The following is a 21,080-nucleotide window of genomic DNA, read 5'->3' as shown; positions in this document are numbered from 1 at the left end:
GATGATGATGATGATGATGATGATGATGATGATGATTGTCAATGTGTATGTACAATGATGATGATGATGATGATGATTGTCAATGTGTTTGTACGATGATGATGATGATGATGATGATGATGATGACAACGATGATGATGATGATGATGAGGATGATGACGAGGATAAATGACTATGATTGAGAAACGCATGCTTCTGTCTACAAGTGAGAGTTTGTGTGTAATGTCTGTTTGATGTAGATGTAACAAAAAACTTGAAAAAATAAAACAATATAAAACAAAAAACAAAAAAAACAAAAAACATTTCAAAATATGTTTGTAAGGAAATTTGAGTTTTTTGTTTCAATATTTCAGAATGTGCTAACCCGCCAAATCGTCGAAACACGATTACTTCATTCGATTCTTCTGAAAGGACTGTGGGCTCAATCGTCAATTACGGTATGTGCGCAGATGACAAATATACTCATGGTCAACGGAGTATCACGTGTTTAGCCAGTGGAGAGTGGTCATCGTATGACTATGCATGCTGCGGTAAGGTTCACGGGGTTGTTTTATCATCTTCTATAGAAGGGAGACTACTCCAGGTAAAAAAACACTCTTGTTTGGAACGCTTCTTCCCCTTTATAACTGATGGAGCGATACGCTTTTCTTTAGGTATAAATGTATGATATTTTTTGTCCCTGAAAAAAAACTGTACTGCCAGTTTGTCCTCAGATTCATGGTATACCAAAAGGTTGTCCTCGAAAAAATGTATACTGCCAGATTGTCCCCGATAAAAACGCATATCGCTAGTTTGTCCCCGAATAAAATGTATGCCGCCAGATTGTTCCCGAATAAAATGTATACTACCAGTTTGTCCCCGAATAAAATGTATACTGCAAGAGTGTCCCCGAATAAAATGTATGCTGCCAGTTTGTCCCCGAATAAACGCATTCCGCTAGTTTGTTCCCGAATAAAATATATCCTGTCAGATTGTCCCGAATAAAATGTATATTGCCAGTTTAATGCCGAATGAAATGTTTTCTATCAGTTTGTCCCCGAATTAAATGTATACTGTCAGTCTGTCCCCGGATGAAATGTATACTGCCAGTTTGTCCCGAATAAAATGTATACTGCAAGATTGTTCCCGAATAAAATGTAAACTTCAAGTTTGTCCCCGAATGAAATGTATACTGCCAAATTGTCACCAATAAAATGTTTCTGCCAGATTGTCCCCGAATGAAATGTATACTACCAGTTTGTCCCCGGATGAAATGTTTACTGCCAGTTTGTCCCGAATAAAATGTATACTGCAGGTTTGTCCCAAATAAAATGTATACTGCCAGATTGTCCTCGAATAAAATGAGTACTTCCATATTTTCCTCGAATAAAATGTATACTGCAATATTGTCCCCGAATAAAATGTATACTGCAAGAGTGTCCCCGAATAAAATGTGTACTGCCAGTTTGTCCCCGAATAAACGCATTCCGCTAGTTTGTTCCCGAATAAAATATATCCTGTCAGATTGTCCCGAATAAAATGTATATTGCCAGTTTAATGCCGAATGAAATGTTTTCTATCAGTTTGTCCCCGAATTAAATGTATACTGTCAGTTTGTCCCCGAATTAAATGTATACTGCCAGATTGTCCCCGAGTTAATTGTTTACTGCCAAATTGTCCCCTATAAAATGTTTCTGCCAGATTGTCCCCGAATGAAATGTATACTACCAGTCTGTCCCCGGATGAAATGTATACTGCAATATTGTCCCCGACTAAAATGTATACCACAAGGTTGTCCCCGAATGAAATGTATGCTGCCAGTTTGTCCCCGAATAAAACGCATACGGCCAGTTATCCCCGAATAGAATGTATACCGCAAGATTGTTCCAGAATATAACGCATACCGCCAGTTTGTCTCCGTATTAAATGCATACCGCCAGATTGTCTTCTAAGGAAGCGTAAACCGCAAGATTGTTCCCCAATTAGATTGTCTATACCGTCATTGATATTTTGTAGAAACGTCTGTATTGTTGATTAAATAGTCTGGGAATATCTTTACCGTTATATACATTATGGGTTGCATATGTTGTTATCTATATGTAAACGGAATGTTTATACTGTTATATGTATATTGTGGTAATGTTTATACCGTTATTAATATATTGTGATGAATGTCTCTACCGTTATATTGTGGTGATGTTTATACCGTTATTTTTATATTGTGGTAATGTATATACCGTTATTTATATATTGTGGTAATGTATATATCGTTATTTATATATTGTGGTAATGTATATACCGTTATTTATATATTGTGGTAATGTATGTACCGTTATTTATATATTGTGGCAATGTATGTACCGTTATTTATATATTGTGGTGATGTATATACCGTTCTTTATATATTGATGTGATGTATATACCGTTATTTACATATTGTGGTGATGTATATACCGTTATTTATATATTGATGTGATGTATATACCGTTATTTACATATTGTGGTGATGTATATACCGTTATTTATATATATTGTGGTGAGGTATATACCGTTATTTATATATTGTGGTAATGTATGTACCGTTATTTATATATTTTGGCAATGTATGTACCGTTATTTATATATTGTGGTGATGTATATACCATTATTTATATATTGTGGTGATGTATATACCGTTATTTATATATTCTGGTGATGTATATACCGTTATTTATATATTGTGGCAATGTATGTACCGTTATTTATTGTGGCAATGTATGTACCGTTATTTATATATTGTGGTGATGTATATATCGTTATTTATATATTGTGGTGATGTATATACCGTTCTTTATATATTGATGTGATGTATATACCGTTATTTACATATTGTGGTGATGTATATACCGTTATTTATATATATTGTGGAGATGTATGTACCGTAATTTATATATTGTGGTGATGATTATACCGTTATTTATATATTGTGGTGATGTATATATCGTTATTTATATATTGTGGTGATGTATATACCGTTATTTGATATATTGTGGTAATGTTTATACCGTTATTTATATACTGTGGTGATGTATATACCGTTATTTATATATATTGTGGTGATGTATGTACCGTTATTTATATATTGTGGTAATGTTTATACCGTTATTTATATATTATGGTGATGTATATACCGTTATTTATATATTGATGTGATGTATATACCGTTATTTACATATTGTGGTGATGTATATACCGTTATTTATATATTGTGATGAATGTCTCTACCGTTATATTCTTGTGATGTTTATACCGTTTTTGATATATTGTGGTAATGAATATACCGTTATTTATATATTGTGGTAATGTATATATCGTTATTTATATATTGTGGTAATGTATATACCGTTATTTTTTTATTGTGGTAATGTATATACCGTTATTTATATATTGTGGTGATGTATATTCCGTTATTTATATATTGTGGTGTTGTATGTACCGTTATTTATATATTGTGGTGATGTATATACCATTATTTATATATTGTGGTGATGTATATACCGTTCTTTATATATTGATGTGATGTATATACCGTTATTTACATATTGTGGTGATGTATATACCGTTATTTATATATTGGGGTGTTGTATGTACCGTTATTTATATATTGTGGTGATGTATATACCGTTCTTTATATATTGATGTGATGTATATACCGTTATTTATATATTGTGGTGTTGTAGGTACCGTTATTTATATATTGTGGTGATGTATATACCATTATTTATATATTGTGGTGATGTATATACCGTTCTTTATATATTGATGTGATGTATATACCGTTATTTATATATTGTGGTAATGTTTATTCCGTTATTTATATATTGTGGTGATGTATATACCGTTATTTGATATATTGTGGTAATGTTTATACCGTTATTTATATACTGTGGTGATGTATATACCGTTATTTATATATATTGTGGTTATGTATGTACCGTAATTTATATATTGTGGTGATGATTATACCGTTATTTATATATTGTGGTGATGTATATGCCGTTATTTATATATTGTGGTGATGTATATACCGTTATTTGATATATTGTGGTAATGTTTATACCGTTATTTATATATTGTGGTCATGTATATACCGTTATTTATATATTGTGGTGATATATATACCGTTATTTATATATATTGTGGTGATGTATCTACCGTAATTTATATATTGTGGTGATGTTTATACCGTTATTTATATATTGTGGTGATGTATATGCCGTTATTTATATATTGTGGTGATGTATATACCATTATTTATATATTGTGGTGATGTATATACCGTTCTTTATATATTGATGTGATGTATATACCGTTATTTACATATTGTGGTGATGTATATACCGTTATTTATATATTGATGTGATGTATATACCGTTATTTACATATTGTGGTGATGTATATACCGTTATTTATATATGTTGTGGTGATGTATATACCGTTATTTATATATTCTGGTGATGTATATACCGTTATTTATATATTGTGGCAATGTATGTACCGTTATTTATATATTGTGGTGATGTATATACCGTTATTTATATATTGATGTGATGTATATACCGTTATTTATATATTGTGGTGATGTATATACCGTTATTTATATATATTGTGGTGATGTATGTACCGTAATTTATATATTGTGGTGATGTTTATACCGTTATTTATATATTGTGGTGATGTATATACCGTTATTTATATATTGTGGTGATGTATATACCGTTATTTGATATATTGTGGTAATGTTTATACCGTTATTTATATATTGTGGTAATGTTTATACCGTTATTTATTTATTGTGGTGATGTATATACCGTTATTTATATATTGTGGCAATGTATGTACCGTTATTTATATATTGTGGTGATGTATATACCGTTATTTATATATTCTGGTGATGTATATACCGTTATTTATATATTGTGGTAATGTCTATACCGTTATTTATATATTGTGGTAATTTATATACCGTTATTTATATATTGTGGTAATGTATATACCGTTATTTATATATGGTGGTAATGTATATACCGTTATTTATATATTGTAGTAATGTCTATATTGTTATCTACACTTTTTGGGGTTGTCTACATTGTTTTAATAGGTTTTAGTTATGTCTATAATGTTTTTATAGGTTTTAGTAATGTCTACATTGTTTTTTATAGGTTTTAGTAATGTCTATATTGTTTTGATAGGTTTTAGTAATGTCTACATTGTTTTTATAGGTTTTAGTAATGTCTACATTCTTTTTATAGGTTTTAGTAATGTCTATATTGTTTTTATAGGTTTTAGTAATGTCTATATTGTTTTTATAGGTTTTAGTAATGTCTTTATTGTTTTTATAGGTTTTAGTAATGTCTACCTTTTTTTATAGGTTTTAGTAATGTCTATATTGTTTTTATAGGTTTTAGGAATGTCTACATTGTTTTTATAGGTTTTAGTAATGTCTTTATTGTTTTTATAGGTTTTCGTAATGTCTATATTGTTTTTATAGGTTTTAGTAATGTTTATATTGTTTTTATAGATTGTGATACAAGCTTTACCGTTACTGGTGATTGTGAGTGCTTCAAAATCAGAGGTCCTAAGAAAACATACCCAGATGCAATAGACCTGTGTTTTGATAATAAAGAACAAGTTGCCGTGATTGGTTCGGCCGAGCAGCTACAAAGTTTGTCAGGAATTGCAAGTAAGTATACGATAACACATCTCCCGTGCTAGATGCCAAATGTCAAGGTACGACACTATTTACAGTGAGGGCAAGATGCAATTTACGGTAAGGGCGCGACACTATTTACTATGAGGGCGCGACACTATTCACTTTGAGGGCGCGACACTATTTACTGTGAGCGCGCGACACTATTTACTGTGATGGCGCGACACTATTTATGTGAGGGCGCGACACTATTTACTGTGAGGGCGCGACACTATTTACTATGAGGGCGCGACACTATCTACTGTGAGGGCGCGACACTATCTACTGTGAGGGCGCGACACTATTCACTTTGAGGGCGCGACACTATTCACTATGAGGGCACGACACTATCTACTGTGAGGGCGCGACACTATTTACTATGAGGGCGCGACACTAGTTACTTTGAGGGCGCGACACTATTTACTGTGAGGGCACGCAACTTTTCACTTTGAGGGCGCGACACTATTCACTATAAGGGCACGACACTATCTACTGTGAGGGCGCGACACTAGTTACTATGAGGGCGCGACACTATTCACTTTAAGGGCGCGACACTATTTACTGTGAGGGCGTGACACTATTTACTGTGAGGGCTCGACACTATTTACTATGAGGGCGCGACACTAGTTACTTTGAGGGCGCGACACTATTTACTGTGAGGGCGCGACACTATTCACTTTGAGGGCGCGACACTATTTACTGTGAGGGCACGCAACTTTCCACTTTGAGGGCGCGACACTATTTACTGTGAGGGCGCGCCACTATTTACTGTGATGGCGCGACACTATTTACTGTGAGGGCGCGACACTATTTACTGTGAGGGCGCGACACTATCTACTGTGAGGGCGCGACACTATTTACTGTGAGGGCGCGACACTATTTACTATGAGGGCGCGACACTATCTACTGTGAGGGCGCGACACTATTTACTGTGAAGGCGCGACACATATAACGGGGGGGGGGCGAAACTCTTTACTTGAACCCCTACCTAACTGACATTTACTTGCTATATAAAGATATGTTGGTCATTCCCTAACATCATTTTCTCAAAGCCAAACCACAGTCAAAAAGATATATTTGGTTGTATGTAATTTTGTTCTTTGTCACATCACAATAAGAAGGAACGTTTGTATTTTAACTCGGATGACCGTTAAGGCCCATTGGCCTCTTGTTTTAATACACACCATAATTTTGTAGCTTCCGAAATCATCAGGATTGCCGGGAAATATTCAAATAGCAAGTGGATATTTGACGACACTGTTTTAGACTGGATCGATAATCTACCTAATCATCTCAAAGCTTTTTCATCAGATCCTGCATCACTGGCATTCCAAATGATAGGTAATAAAGTAGCTTTGGTGGACATAAGCTATGGTGAAAAGAAAGATGTTCTTTGCCAGAAACCATGAATAACATTAAGGTTCGTGAATTGCTATGACACGATCCTTTACATGTGGTGTTTACAATCCTTGGCTCTCGGAGTGGCATCGTCAGTAATAAAGGGAGATAAGCTAACAATAACTTACCATATTCCAAGACGATTTTGTTACAATATTGACCTTGACATTGTACCAAAGTTAAGGATTAACTATTGTGTTGTACCAATTTCTTGGCTATTTTGACACTTACCTGTTCTGTTGTTGTTGTTTTAAATGAAATGTGTTCTACAAGTAAGTTCCATTCCATACACGTTACTGTAGCAAGTCACAACAAGCTTTACTTGTAATCGGGACTGATGTCCCCTGGACTACCCTTGTAGTCAAAATGACGTAATACCCAAGTACGTACTCATTTGGAGCAAAATCAGAAAAAAGAGGGGGCCCGTTGGCGTCGCCTTGGTTACCCCCATAGATATGTACTAATCAATGGCGAGTGGTTAAAGCGTCTGATATTCTGCAACCGCTAGCCCTCCACCACTGGGTCGCGGGTTTCTCGGCCTACGTGGGGCAGACGCCAGATACCTACCGTAGGTCGGTGGTTTCTCTTCGGGTACTCCGGCTTTCCTTCACCACCAAAACCTGGCACGTCCTTGAATGACCATAGCTGTTAATGGGACGTAAAACAAAAGCAACCTAAACAAACCATTTAATCAATTTAAAGCAATGGCGGCCATGTTTGAATCCTGATCCGAAAAAGAAACGCATTACGAACATCTACACATGCCCACCGTAAAGTAGAAGAAGAGCAGAGTGACAGTGTTCCTGTAATTAGGCCATGACACTGTCATATTATGCACTTTGAGTCTCGGAATAAGAAACAAGTTTCAAAAAATGTATTCATGTGACACTCTAAATTATTACATTGGTACATTTGAGACAGTGGAATAGATAACTCATTTGTGTTTCGTGTTTTTATATTTTCACCCTGAAGATTCTATGTGACCGGTTGATGATTTTCAGATCAAATGTTTAACGAACCCCTTGTCAGGATTTTAAACATAACAGTTCTCGAAAAAGAAGCAACTTTGGTGGATCTTTCCAAACCTTGAGGGTTGGACAGAAAAATCTTAACCCTCGGGGTAAGATTCTTATTTATATATAACACCTAGTTATATACCATACCTATTTAAATATATTATCTAGTTATGTATCATAACTATCATAGATACATTTGCTCTGCATCCTTCCATTGCAATGCATTGAGAAGTTAATGCTGTTATGAGACTATAACAACATTTGCTATTTTATTGTCATAAAAACTCTGTTGTGACTTCATGAATTTCATAGTTGTCAAGACTTGATTTCTGTTCAAAGAACTGTTCGAAATAACATACCTGGTTATTTATAAGGTTATTTATCATACCTAATTATATAACATACCTGGTTATTTATCATACCTAATTATATAACATAACTGGTTATTTATCATACCTAATTATATAACATACCTGGTTATTTATCTGGTTATTTATCCACCTAATTATATAACATACCTGGTTATTTATCATACCTAATTATATAACATACCTGGTTATTTATCATACCTAATTATATAACATACCTGGTTATTTATCATACCTAATTATATAACATACCTGGTTATTTATCATACCTAATTATATAACATACCTGGTTATTTATCATACCTAATTATATAACATACCTGGTTATTTATCATACCTAATTATATAACATACCTGGTTATTTATCATACCTGTCAATCTTACTATTGCGTAACAGACATTTTTTAGACCATGAAATAGAATATTCGTCATACCACAGCTAAAACTCCTTTTCAGCCTGAACTCTTCGGTTATGATCCATTTCCATTGTTCAAATCGACAAATTGAAACAGGAAGTGGTTCCGAACATTTTAGTGTCATTTGACGATATGGTAAAGTTATGTCATTATTTCGTCCCTGACGTCGTTTTGACCGTCATTGTTATTCGGTACAATATACTGTAATAGTGATGCCTAAATGTTTTCACCTCACAATCATTGTGACCCTGTCGGCAGTTGTCCTATTTTGTCTATTTAACCTGGATATATTTGGGTGTTTTTTTTCATTTTCGGTACCCAAACTCGACAGAGGATAACTATTTATACCCCCGCAACGAAGTTAAAGGGGGGGGGGGGGGGTATACTGGAATCACCCTGTTTGTCTGCGGTCCACAGTAACTTGTCCGAAAATTCCTCCTTAACTAACAGGTGGATTTCATTGAAACTTTGCATGAATGATCGGTATCTTATGTAGTTGTGCACCGGTATTTTAATTTGGGATTTCGATCTTATTTGATTGAGTAATGCCCCTTTGTACGAAATACTTGTCCGCGAAATTCCTCCTTTACTAACAAGTGGATTTCATTGAAACTTTCCGTGAATGATCGGTATCTTATGTAGTTGTGCACCGGCATTCAAATATGGGATTACGACCCTTTCTGATGGAGTTATGCCCCTTTGTACGAACTACTTGTTTTATTTACGATAATTAAGCGCAAAGCCCCAAACCTCTTGGTTATACAGTGGAGAGCTTGTCAGGCTGGTCCCTAGAATCGGAGGAGTTATCTATTACATCTTTATATTGGAGGAGATATCTGTGTTACATCTTTCAGCAAAACTCTTTCATGTGGGCTAACAAGTTTTGGTTTGCAAGTATGTTTTGGCATCGAGAGGGAGTACAGGAAGTATGTGAGTGACCTATATATACTTAAATAAGTGTACAGCTCGGCCAATAAAGAAATCATTACTGGTGGGAGGCAATATTGCTTTGCCTTAGGAAGCCTTTAGCTTACAGTTCTGGTTTATATATAAGAGCGGGTGGTATTAGTTAGCCTTTAGCTTACAGTTCTGGTTTATATATAGGAGCGGTGGTATAAGTTAGCCTTTAGCTTACAATTCTGGTTTATATAGGAGCGGTGGTATTAGTGAGCCTTTAGCTTACAGTTCTGGTTTATATAGGAGCGGTGGTATTAGTGAGCCTTTAGCTTACAATTCTTGTTTATATAGGAGCGGTGGTATAAGTGAGCCTTTAGCTTACAATTCTGGTTTATATAGGAGCGGGGGGTATTAGTGAGCCTTTAGCTTACAGTTCTGGTTTATATAGGAGCGGGGGTATAAGTAAGCCTTTAGCTTACAGTTCTGGTTTATATAGGAGCGGGGGTATAAGTAAGCCTTTAGCTTACAGTTCTGGTTTATATAGGAGCGGGGGTATAAGTAAGCCTTTAGCTTACAGTTCTGGTTTATATAGGAGCGGGGGTATAAGTAAGCCTTTAGCTTACAGTTCTGGTTTATATAGGAGCGGGGGTATAAGTAAGCCTTTAGCTTACAGTTCTGGTTTATATAGGAGCGGGGGTATAAGTAAGCCTTTAGCTTACAGTTCTGGTTTATATAGGAGCGGGGGTATAAGTAAGCCTTTAGCTTACAGTTCTGGTTTATATAGGAGCGGGGGTATAAGTAAGCCTTTAGCTTACAGTTCTGGTTTATATATAGGAGCGGGGGTATAAGTAAGCCTTTAGCTTACAGTTCTGGTTTATATAGGAGCGGTGGTATTAGTGAGCCTTTAGCTTACAATTCTTGTTTATATAAGAGCGGTGGTATTAGTGAGCCTTTAGCTTACAATTCTGGTTTATATAGGAGCGGTGGTATAAGTAAGCCTTTAGCTTACAGTTCTGGTTTTTATATAAGAGCGGGGGGTATTAGTTAGCCTTTAGCTTACAATTCTGGTTTATATATAGGAGCGGTGCTGTTAGTTAGCGTTTAGCTTACAATTCTGGTTTATATATAAGAGCGGGGGGTATTAGTAAGCCTTTAACTTACAGTTATGGTTTATATATAAGAGCGGGGGGTATTAGTTAGCCTTTAGCTTATAATTCTGGTTTATATATAGGAGCGGTGCTGTTAGTTAGCGTTTAGCTTACAATTCTGGTTTATATATAAGAGCGGGTGGTATTAGTTAGCCTTTAGCTTACAGCTCTGGTTTATATAGGAGCGGTGGTATAAGTAAGCCTTTAGCTTACAGTTCTGGTTTTTATATAAGAGCGGGGGGTATTAGTTAGCCTTTAGCTTACAGTTCTGGTTTATATAGGAGCGGTGGTATAAGTAAGTCTTTAGCTTACAATTCTGGATTATATATGAGCGGTGGTATTAGTAAGCCTTTAGCTTACAATTCTGGTTTATATATAGGAGCGGTGGTATTAGTGAGCCTTAAGCTTACAATTCTGGTTTATATATAGGAGCAGTGCTGTTAGTGAGCCTTAAGCTTACAGTTCCGGTTTATATATAGGAGCGGTGATATTAGTTAGCCTTTGGCTCACAGTTCCGGTTTATATAGAGGAGCGGTGGTATTAGTGAGCTTACAATTCTGGGTTATATATAGGAGCAGTGGTGTTAGTGAGCCTTAAGCTTACAGTTCCGGTTTCTATATAGGAGCGGTGATATTAGTTAGCCTTTGGCTCACAGTTCCGGTTTATCTATAGGTGCGGTGGTACTAGTTAGCCTTTGGCTCGCAGTTCCGGTTTATATAGAGGAGCGGTGGTATTAGGTAGCCTTTAGCTTACAGTTCTGGTTCATATATAGGAGTGGTGGTATTAGTCAGCCTTTAGCTTACAATTAAGGTTTATATATAGGAGCAGTGGTGTTAGTGAGCCTTAAGCTTACAGTTCTGGTTCATATATAGGAGTGGTGGTATTAGTCAGCCTTTAGCTTACAATTATGGTTTATATATAGGAGCGTTTGTATTAGTTAGCCTTAACCTTACAATTCTGGTTTATATAGGAGCGGGGGGGGGGGGGGGGGGGGGGGGTTGTATTAGTTAGCCTTTGGCTTACAGTTCTGGTTTATATATAGGAGTGGTGGTATTAGTGAGCCTTTAGCTTACAGTTCCGGTTTATATATAGGAGCGGTGGTATTAGTTAGCCTTTGGCTCACAGTTCCGGTTTATATATAGGAGCGGTGGTATTAGTTAGCCTTTAGCTTACAATTATGGTTTATATATAGGAGCGGTGGTATTAGTTAGCCTTAACCTTACAATTCTGGTTTATATATAGGAGCGGTGGTATTAGATAGCCTTTAGCTTACAATTATGGTTTATATATAGGAGCGGGGGTATTAGTTAGCCTTTAGCTTACAATTCTGGTTTATATATAGGAGCGGTGGTATTAATTAGCCTTTAGCTTACAGTTCTGGTTTATATATAGGAGCGGGGGGTATTAGTTAGCTTTTAGCTTACAGTTCTGGTTTATATATAAGAGCGGTGGTATTAGTTAGCCTTTAGCTTACAATTCTGGTTTATATATAGGAGCGGTGGTATTAGTTAGCCTTTAGCTTACAGTTCTGGTTTATATATAAGAGCGGGGGTATCAGTTAGCCTTTAGCTTACAGTACTGGTTTATATATAAGAGCGGGGGGTATTAGTTAGCCTTTAGCTTACACTTCTGGTTTATATATAAGAGCGGGGGTATTAGTTAGCCTTTAGCTTACAGTTCTGGCTTATATATAGGAGCGGTGGTATTAGTTAGCCTTTGGCTCACAGTTCTGGTTTATATATAGGAGCGGGGGTATTAGTTCGCCTTTAGCTTACAGTTCTAGTTTATAGCTTACAATTCTGGTTTATATATAGGAGCGGTGGTATTAGTTAGCCTTTGGCTCACAGTTCTGTTTTATATATAGGAGCGGTGGTATTAGTTAGCATTTGGCTTACAGTTCTGGTTTATATATAAGAGCGGGGGTTATTAGTTAGCCTTTAGCTTACACTTCTGGTTTATATATAAGAGCGGGGGTATCCGTTAACCTTTAGCTTACAGTTCTGGTTTATATATAAGAGCAGGGGGTATTAGTTAGCCTTTAGCTTACACTTCTGGTTTATATATAAGAGCGGGGGTATCCGTTAACCTTTAGCTTACAGTTCTGGTTTATATATAGGAGCGGGGGTATTAGTTCGCCTTTAGCTTACAGTTCTAGTTTATATATAGGAGCGGTGGTATTAGTTAGCCTTTAGCTTACAGTACTGGTTTATATATAAGAGCGGGGGTATCAGTTAGCCTTTAGCTTAGAGTACTGGTTTATATATAAGAGCGGGGGGAATTAGTTAGCCTTTAGCTTACAGTTCTGGTTTATATATAGGAGCGGGGGTATTAGTTCGCCTTTAGCTTACAGTTCTAGTTTATATATAGGAGCGGGGGTATTATTTAGCCTTTAGCTTACAGTTCTAGTTAACATTGACGTCATGTTTTATACCAGATGCTTATTTCAATCAATCAAATCCACCAATCTAACGACGTCGCTGGTCAGCTCATGAAATCAGCATTTGATAGACTTGCTAACACTTTTTCAAGTCACAACCGCGGTAAGCTCAGCAAAACGTTCTGACCGTGAGCTTGGCAGGTTTGAAGTAAATTTAGAGATTAGATAGAAACGTTTTCGTTTGTCCGCTAGCAAATCCTCAAATACATACAAAACTAAAAGCGCGTACATGTACCCTCCTTCGACAAAGGAAACCAGCCCCGCAGCTCGCTTGTTTACATTTGCAGGGGAGGTTTTTGGAAGAGCGTTGGTTTGTTGTAAAACAATATATGGTTAATATCATCCTCGATATCGAGGAGTTACGCTCACTTTCGCTACAATCAAATAGCTAGCGCGTGCCTTCAATTTTCCAGGGGCACAGAGAGCGAACATGAGCGTAACCCCTGGATACCGAGGATGGGCTAATATCAACCAATGAAAAGTGTTCATTTGCCTCTCGTTGCTTGCAAGAGACAGAGTGCGTTATATTGCATCGGGTCAAATATTTATACTCTACCATAAGAAGGCAAGAAATAATGAAATGTTATCACTAATACATGTACATTGACCATACTTAGTTATATTTATCTGCTTGTTTACTATGTTAAATTTTTTAAATACAATGTACGTATGTTTGTCTAAGATATCCACCCGTGTTATCATTTATATGTTGTAAGTTTCCAATACATTTCTAAAACCATTTTGTGATGTGCTCATTTTTTAAATATGAAAATTTGAATTTTTAGTGTTATTGCTTTAATTTTTTCCTTGTGAAATAACTTCTATCGGAGATGTCGTTACCCTATATAATCACGACGTACCGTAAAGTCTGTCCGTCCACAATTCCGTTTCCGGAGATTATCTCAGAACCCAGAAGTCTAAATATTTCAAAAATTCCATATGGTGATGCGCTGTTATATGTAAGGTGTTTCAAACGTTCCTTAAGTAAAGCTTATAGTCGATGCACTTTTACCCTAACAGTTTCCGTCAGTGTTCATTTAGAAGATGTAGAACATGGAATTTGGGGGCTATCCTAATAGAAAACCGCCACATTACAAGGATCCTAAAATCAAAGATGGCCATTGGCGAAAGTCGACGTCTCTGTTGTTAAAAATAGAACAGAACGATAGATAGTCAATATACACTGTACATTTGGTGGTATGGGGATGTTCTATAGTGTACGGATATAACGCCATATTACCAGAACACCGAAATCAAAGATTGCCATCGTCCATCGCCTCTGATTGGCAAAGACATTTATATATACGGATAAGATGCAGACAACAACATTGAACATGGACAAGTTTGTTTTGGTGTAATTGGGTTAAGAGCCCCACTAATAAATAATCGTATTTAAGGATAAGTCTCCGTGTGTGAAGTGTGCTGGAGACGGTATATCGGTGTATTTGTCTCCTTGCAATGCCAACTTTAGAGTGCTATCTCACTGAAACGTTATTCCGAAGTCACCCGACACAGTAGTCCACCCGGTCACATTATACTGACAACGGGATAACCAGCTGTTGCCATTACCCTAAATGAGGAACGTTTAGCAAAGAATAACTATACTACCATTTTAAGGAGTCCCTGCCCTAGCGACTGAACCCATTGCCTTTCTAACCTGGGAAAAGGTTCGTCACAAAGGCCAAAAGTGAGATTTTGCGAAGTTAGGCGCTTACAAACAAAAATGCTGTTATGAAGAAAAGATGAAATGTCAAGATTCTAAATGTAACAAAGGATGAAGAAGATGTATTGTGGTCTATTGTGTGGCCCCAATTAGAGGACACAAAATCAAATGCTGAACTCTGAACGGAGTTCCTACAGTGGTTGCCTCTTTCATCATGCAGTGGGTAAAAGCCAAACTCATACAATATCTCCACAATCATCAAACACGTACCATCCGGTAATCTTGTCTAATAGATGTCTTACACAAACCGGATGATACTGCAATACCTTCCCAGACCATTTCTAGGCCTGTATTTATGAAACCGTTCTAATACTCAAATTCCGATTTTATGATCAAGCCAAACATATTGTTCCAGTGATAAATTGGTAATAAAGTCACAATTAGTCAATAACATGAAATAATTTTGGTGAGACATAATGCCGAATACCGTTTTCAATATTTACGCTTGACTTTTTGACTATATTACATGATAGAACGATTAACAAGAAATTTGGCTTGAGCACAGAATTCATACTTGTGCATGAGAACGGTTTCATGAATACGGGCCAGCTGTACATATATGTACGTCATAATTCATGACGTCATATCCGATTACCTGACAGTGGTTTCATTGTCACTGTCGATAAAACAAACAAAGTAATTTCAATGTTCTTTTTCTATATTTTATTGAAAACAAGTAAAAATGTTCATAACAAGATAAAAACGAATATATACAAAAAATATAAAATATTAATATCATGATTATAATAATTTCATTTCACCGATACAAGAATGACTAGAACACTAAGTATGTAATAAAGCATTTACCCCATAAATATCTCAATAATGTAACATATAATACATATACATACACCATCAGAAAACGTTCCTATGGATCATGTATTTCTTTGTAACAAGTTATTGCGGTAATAATTCTACACAGTGAAACAAGCACCGGTCGGCCATGATATTTTTCATAGAATATATTATTTATGTTTACATGTGAAATAAAATATAATGGTGAGCAGTTTATACGTTTTGGAAGTCTTCACTGCTCATTAAAATGAGATAAAAATAGTAAAGAAAACTATATACACACTGTTTATACACATACACCTGCAATAGTTATAAAATTGGATTTCATAAGATGCGTAATATATTTCAGTTTCAGGGAACGCCCCGGCAAATAAATTAGCATGAAACACATTTCACAAAATAACATTAGTTATTAAAATTTGGTCGTTTTGCTATTCATGACGGAATCCGACAATCGTCCAGCGGAATGTATTTCACTTCAATTTTCTACAAGTTGACGAGTAATCTCCCTTTTACCTTTCTGAACTAGTATAGGTATCGTTAGAGTGAACTGCCATCTGTTTTAGTTACCAATAGTTCATTTGACGGTGATTTGATCACAGTCAAAAATACGCGTTTTGAAAATGAAAGTCTCAAAAGGACTAAAAAGGCACACATTCCCCTACAATATCTATCTACCCAGAGTTGCCGTTCCTAACACTCACTAACAGTGTAAGGAACTGACAACACTGGGTAGAGCTGGCTACAATATTCGCGCTAACAAAGCGTTCGTTCGTCAAAATAAATCAAATTCGTGACCACAAAGATGTTTGTCACTAAGGCAACCAAAGCCAAGGTAACACAAACATCTTTATGATCACGTTTTGTCTTCTTTCCAATTGGTCCCCCTAAAACCGAAACAACAACTACACTACACCTGAACGATTGACAAAAGGGAATGAGTCAAATAAAGTAAAATGATTTAAGTTCGTGAACAGTTTCACGTCAATGTCTTGACAGCGACACACACTTTTCTTGGTCTTATCGACGGTAATCGTGTGCTCCTTGGTACTACACTTAGACAAAGCAAATAGTTCGAATCCGGTCGTAAACCGGAAATGACGTAGTTTTTTAAAGATGGTGACAAATCGATCACCATGTTTTCCGAAGTCTGTCCAAGAAGTTGATATTCCAGTTTGGACCCAGACACTATTCTATCGTCCATAAAAGACCAGTCGAGTTCAACTGTATTTTGTGTTTCCACAAGTCTCGTGAATCTAAACAGAGCATTTTCATCTGTTTCTGTAACATGAGTGCTTCTAGAAGTCGGAATTTCTGTAGTTGTAATAACATCTGGCAATGTTTCGCATGTAGTGATTGCTCGATCAGGCCCACAGGTCAGTTGAGCATTGTCAAGCTCCCAAACTTCACGACCATTGAGCGCCGACGGTGCCCGACACATGGCGTCCACCATGTACTGGAAAATGAAATTTTTACTTATTCTTGTTGTAATCCAGTTTTTCAAAGCCAAGAGATTACAATCACAGTTCAGAGGGTTTTTGCCGAGATACAACATTTCGACATTAGTCAGAGATGTCAACACGCATTTGTTAATGGATTTGATAACGTTACCTTGGAGATTTAGTGTTTTCAAAGTTCTATCCAAACCATGGAATGTTTTCTGTGACAAATCGGTGATTCCGTTTCTGTCCAGCATGAGAGTGACCAAGTTACGGTTGTTGATGAACTGGTAGTCCGGAATGGCAGTGACCTTTGTTCCGCCCAACTTCAAATCCTGGAGTCGACTAAGGGACGATACAGCCCGCCACATATCCTGCTCGTAAACAACGGTGTCTGTTAATATGAGGTCCTCGAGTGTGTTCTCCAGTCCCTGGATCCCTTGTCTTGAGAGATTGAATACAGGCGTGTCTTCTCCCCTTATATCGAGCTGTGTAAGCTTTGGCGTGTGAAGGAACGCACCAGCGGACAATGAAGAAAGCTTATTGTATGAAAGGTCCATATAGTCTAGAGACTGTAATCCCTGGAAGGTACTTGTCTGCACTAATGCTATTTGGTTCGAATCCAGGTTAAGATATTCAAGCGCATTCATGTTGAAAAATAGGCCAACAGGCATGCTGGTCATTTTGTTGTGGCCTAGATTTAATTGTCTCAAGTTTTTCCATCCCGCGGCTGCCAAAGGTCCTACGTTTTTTTCGTTCAGTTTGTTGAGATGAAGCCCGAGGTATTCCAAAGAGTCGTCAATGCCGTCGAAACATCCGGGTGTCATAACTCTGATTTCGTTGTGGGAAAGATCTAGTTCCTTAAGATTTTGAAAGCTTGAAAACGCCCTGTAAGGTATGTCAGTTATGTCAATACTAATGGCGCGAAAAACTTCCAACTTTCTCAGATGACGAAGACTTGACACTGGCAGTGTAACAAGGGGAAGAAACGCGAGCTGAAGACGTTTCAGTTTGGGAAGACGATTTTGGAAAACATTTTCTGAAATATGCGAGATTTCCATGTTCTTGATATTGAGCTCTTCTAGATTCAACAAGTTTTGAAGATCTGTGTTTTCTCTATTCATATACAACTGGCTAAAATTCTTGAGAGTAAGGGTTTGGAGATTGGTCAAAACGGACAGTTCTTGGTATGGCGGCGGGTACCGCCCATCCCCTTCAATAGAGATCTCCGTCAGCATGGGTACCAGACGTGAAAATGCCTCCGAGGACACGTAGCTAATTTTGTTTCCACTCAAATCCAGTATCTGGAATTTAAGTCCAGCGAAGGCGCCTGGCGGAATAACCGTGATATTGTTACACTCGGAACAACCTACTGGGTTTGCAAGTGTGAGTTCGTAGAACATTTCATCTGTCGGTTCGAATCTAGGAATCTGGGCAAGCCCTCGTGCACGACAGTTGATGATACGCCCTCGAGCACGCGTTCCTTTTTCACAGCGGCATTGGTCACTGGGACAGGGCATCGTTTGGCTTAGTACGGACACGACACACATCAGGACAAACAGGATCACGTGATTGGTCATCTTGATATTTTTTTCAGAACTGTAAGAGAGAAAACAAATACGTATGCTAATTAAAAAGTCAAAAGAAAATTATTCTAAAATTAGTTTGATTAATACTGGCCTCAATGGTAACGCTAACTAGATTCAGCTGCAACTGATTTTTAATTAAAAACTTGAGATGCACATAAAAACATTTCTAGCAGGAAATTTATCGGTGCAAGCACGGTTTGATATGTCAGCTTCAGCTTTATCTTTGCATTGGTATATAGAACCGCTGATGATGATTATAACTTTACATATATCGTATTAACTTCGTAAGAAATTACATAATTATTAATAGTTATCATTCGTACAAGCTAACAACAACCACAATCACATGAATGAATACCAGAAAATAAACTCGCGTTTAGTGTTTAGTCAAGAAAGCTGACAATGCTACCCAATGCGTAGTTCATGTTTTATCACCAAAGAGCAAATGCGATTTTATATGAGGCAAATATCACACGGTGGGGTTCCTACTTTGAAAAGATCCGTAAACCTAACTCGAGATATCCCAGTGAATGGGGGTCACCATGAAACACCGCATGCTGAATATGATATACATATCTATTTAGAGGAGGCATAGTAAGACGATAGAATTTTGATTTAGCACTCTCTGTGAACTCTAGAATTGGAGTCGTGTGCTGATAAATGTTGAGAAAACATGTAAAAAACAGTTTGTGACATGCGTATTCTTTTTCAAAAAAAAAAATGTGAAAAATTCAGCAACTTTTTCAATTTTCCGACATTGTCTAAATATGTTTTGTGTAAAATAAATACCTAGTTAATGTACGTAATAAAGGATAAAAGTATGGACTTACCTTAAGGTTTGTAAAATGATAAATCCAACTTGTTGCACAGGTAAAACTGGTTTCGTTTCAATGTAAAATCTTGTTTACTGTAGTTGTCAACAAGCTAACCTGTCAGTCTGATGTTTTGGGTAAAACTGATTTGCTCCATGAAGCAGCACCTATTTATGTATTTTCTGACAATTTGTTGAGCATTTCCGGTTGAGTCACGTCAGAGTTATATCTGGGTACGCCCCCGCGTGCTGTAAATTCCTCGCGCGCCTGATCCTAATTTGCATAAATTGTCAGATTCCAATTGGCTGATCATGTGATTCCGAAATTTTCACGTGTCATTAAAACAGATTAGTTACGCGTATGTATTTGCTACTAGGTATGAAATTGATTTTTTTTCTATTTTGATTACATGAACCATTTGACGTTTCACTGCTGTATATATGCTGGTCTTTGCACCTATAAAATTTTCCGAGGAATTTATTAAACTTTATTTTTAAATCCCCACAGAAGATATTTACATTATCGTACTGTATGAATAGCTATCTTCTAACAGTTGTATATATGATGATAAAATAAAATAGTTTGGTGCAGCAAATTGATAAAAATGCCCAAATTTATCACATCTGTGTCCTTATTCACATTCACAGTCAAACCACAAAATTCTGAACATGTCGTCTGAGAGATAATGTAATACAAAATGGCTAGGCCGTGTTGTGGTGTCGTGTGGTGTCGTGTGCATCAAACGTTTAAAAGGTCGGGATTAAGTCAACATGACGCTTATTTACATTCCAAAGCATCCAGTTTTACCTGAAGGTAAAGGTGTGCTAAAAAAGTATAGCTACCTTTATTATCCAGAACGATGTGTATACATATATTTTACCAACAACAAAGGTTCTCTTTAATAAGACGTGAACGTTTAATAAGGTCTGGGACGTAACAAGGGTGATTTTTATAAGGAAATGTGTGTATGAAAACCACCAACAACGTACGCTGTTATTTACCAAACCATTACGCGATCAATCAAAATAGCTATATAAAGCACGATCTATAAAGGTAGATGTCTAACGATGACTTCGTAGTTTTGCATAACCAAACCCGATACGGTGTGAATACACTTGTTCCAAGTCATAACTAATGTTTGTATTTATAAACACAGGTGGGTGTCAACACGTTTAGCGATTAAACATGGGCACATGAATTTTAAATCCTAGATTATAATATTCTATGTAAACAACTCTGGTTAGTTTCACTCGTAAGCCGACTGTGCCTCAAATGTGTCCTTAGCTGGATTTATTGATAGAGTGATAGATTCAAGTTCAAGTTCTTTATTAACTT

The 21,080-nt window shown here is 36.5% G+C and overlaps 2 protein-coding genes across 2 annotated transcripts; one reads left to right on the top strand and one right to left on the bottom strand.

Annotated features, from left to right (window-relative positions):
* Positions 1-359: 359 nt before the first annotated feature.
* LOC110455361 lies at positions 360-7,519 on the top strand. The gene is made up of 3 exons (XM_021505452.1): positions 360-530; positions 5,540-5,701; positions 6,905-7,519. Exons 1-3 carry the CDS (start codon positions 440-442, stop codon positions 7,114-7,116), a joined length of 465 nt encoding a protein of 154 aa, XP_021361127.1. The 5' UTR covers positions 360-439; the 3' UTR covers positions 7,117-7,519.
* Positions 7,520-15,799: 8,280 nt separating this feature from the next.
* LOC110455355 (leucine-rich repeat-containing protein 70-like) lies at positions 15,800-19,877 on the bottom strand. The gene is made up of 2 exons (XM_021505440.1): positions 19,764-19,877; positions 15,800-18,943 (listed from the first exon to the last, which is right to left on the bottom strand). Exon 2 carries the CDS (start codon positions 18,922-18,924, stop codon positions 16,885-16,887), a length of 2,040 nt encoding a protein of 679 aa, XP_021361115.1. The 5' UTR covers positions 18,925-18,943; positions 19,764-19,877; the 3' UTR covers positions 15,800-16,884.
* Positions 19,878-21,080: the final 1,203 nt, after the last annotated feature.

This window comes from Mizuhopecten yessoensis, unplaced genomic scaffold, assembly GCF_002113885.1.
Source record: "Mizuhopecten yessoensis strain PY_sf001 unplaced genomic scaffold, ASM211388v2 scaffold8213, whole genome shotgun sequence".
NCBI lineage: Eukaryota > Metazoa > Mollusca > Bivalvia > Pectinida > Pectinidae > Mizuhopecten > Mizuhopecten yessoensis.
This window is presented reverse-complemented; position numbering and strand designations above follow the sequence as displayed.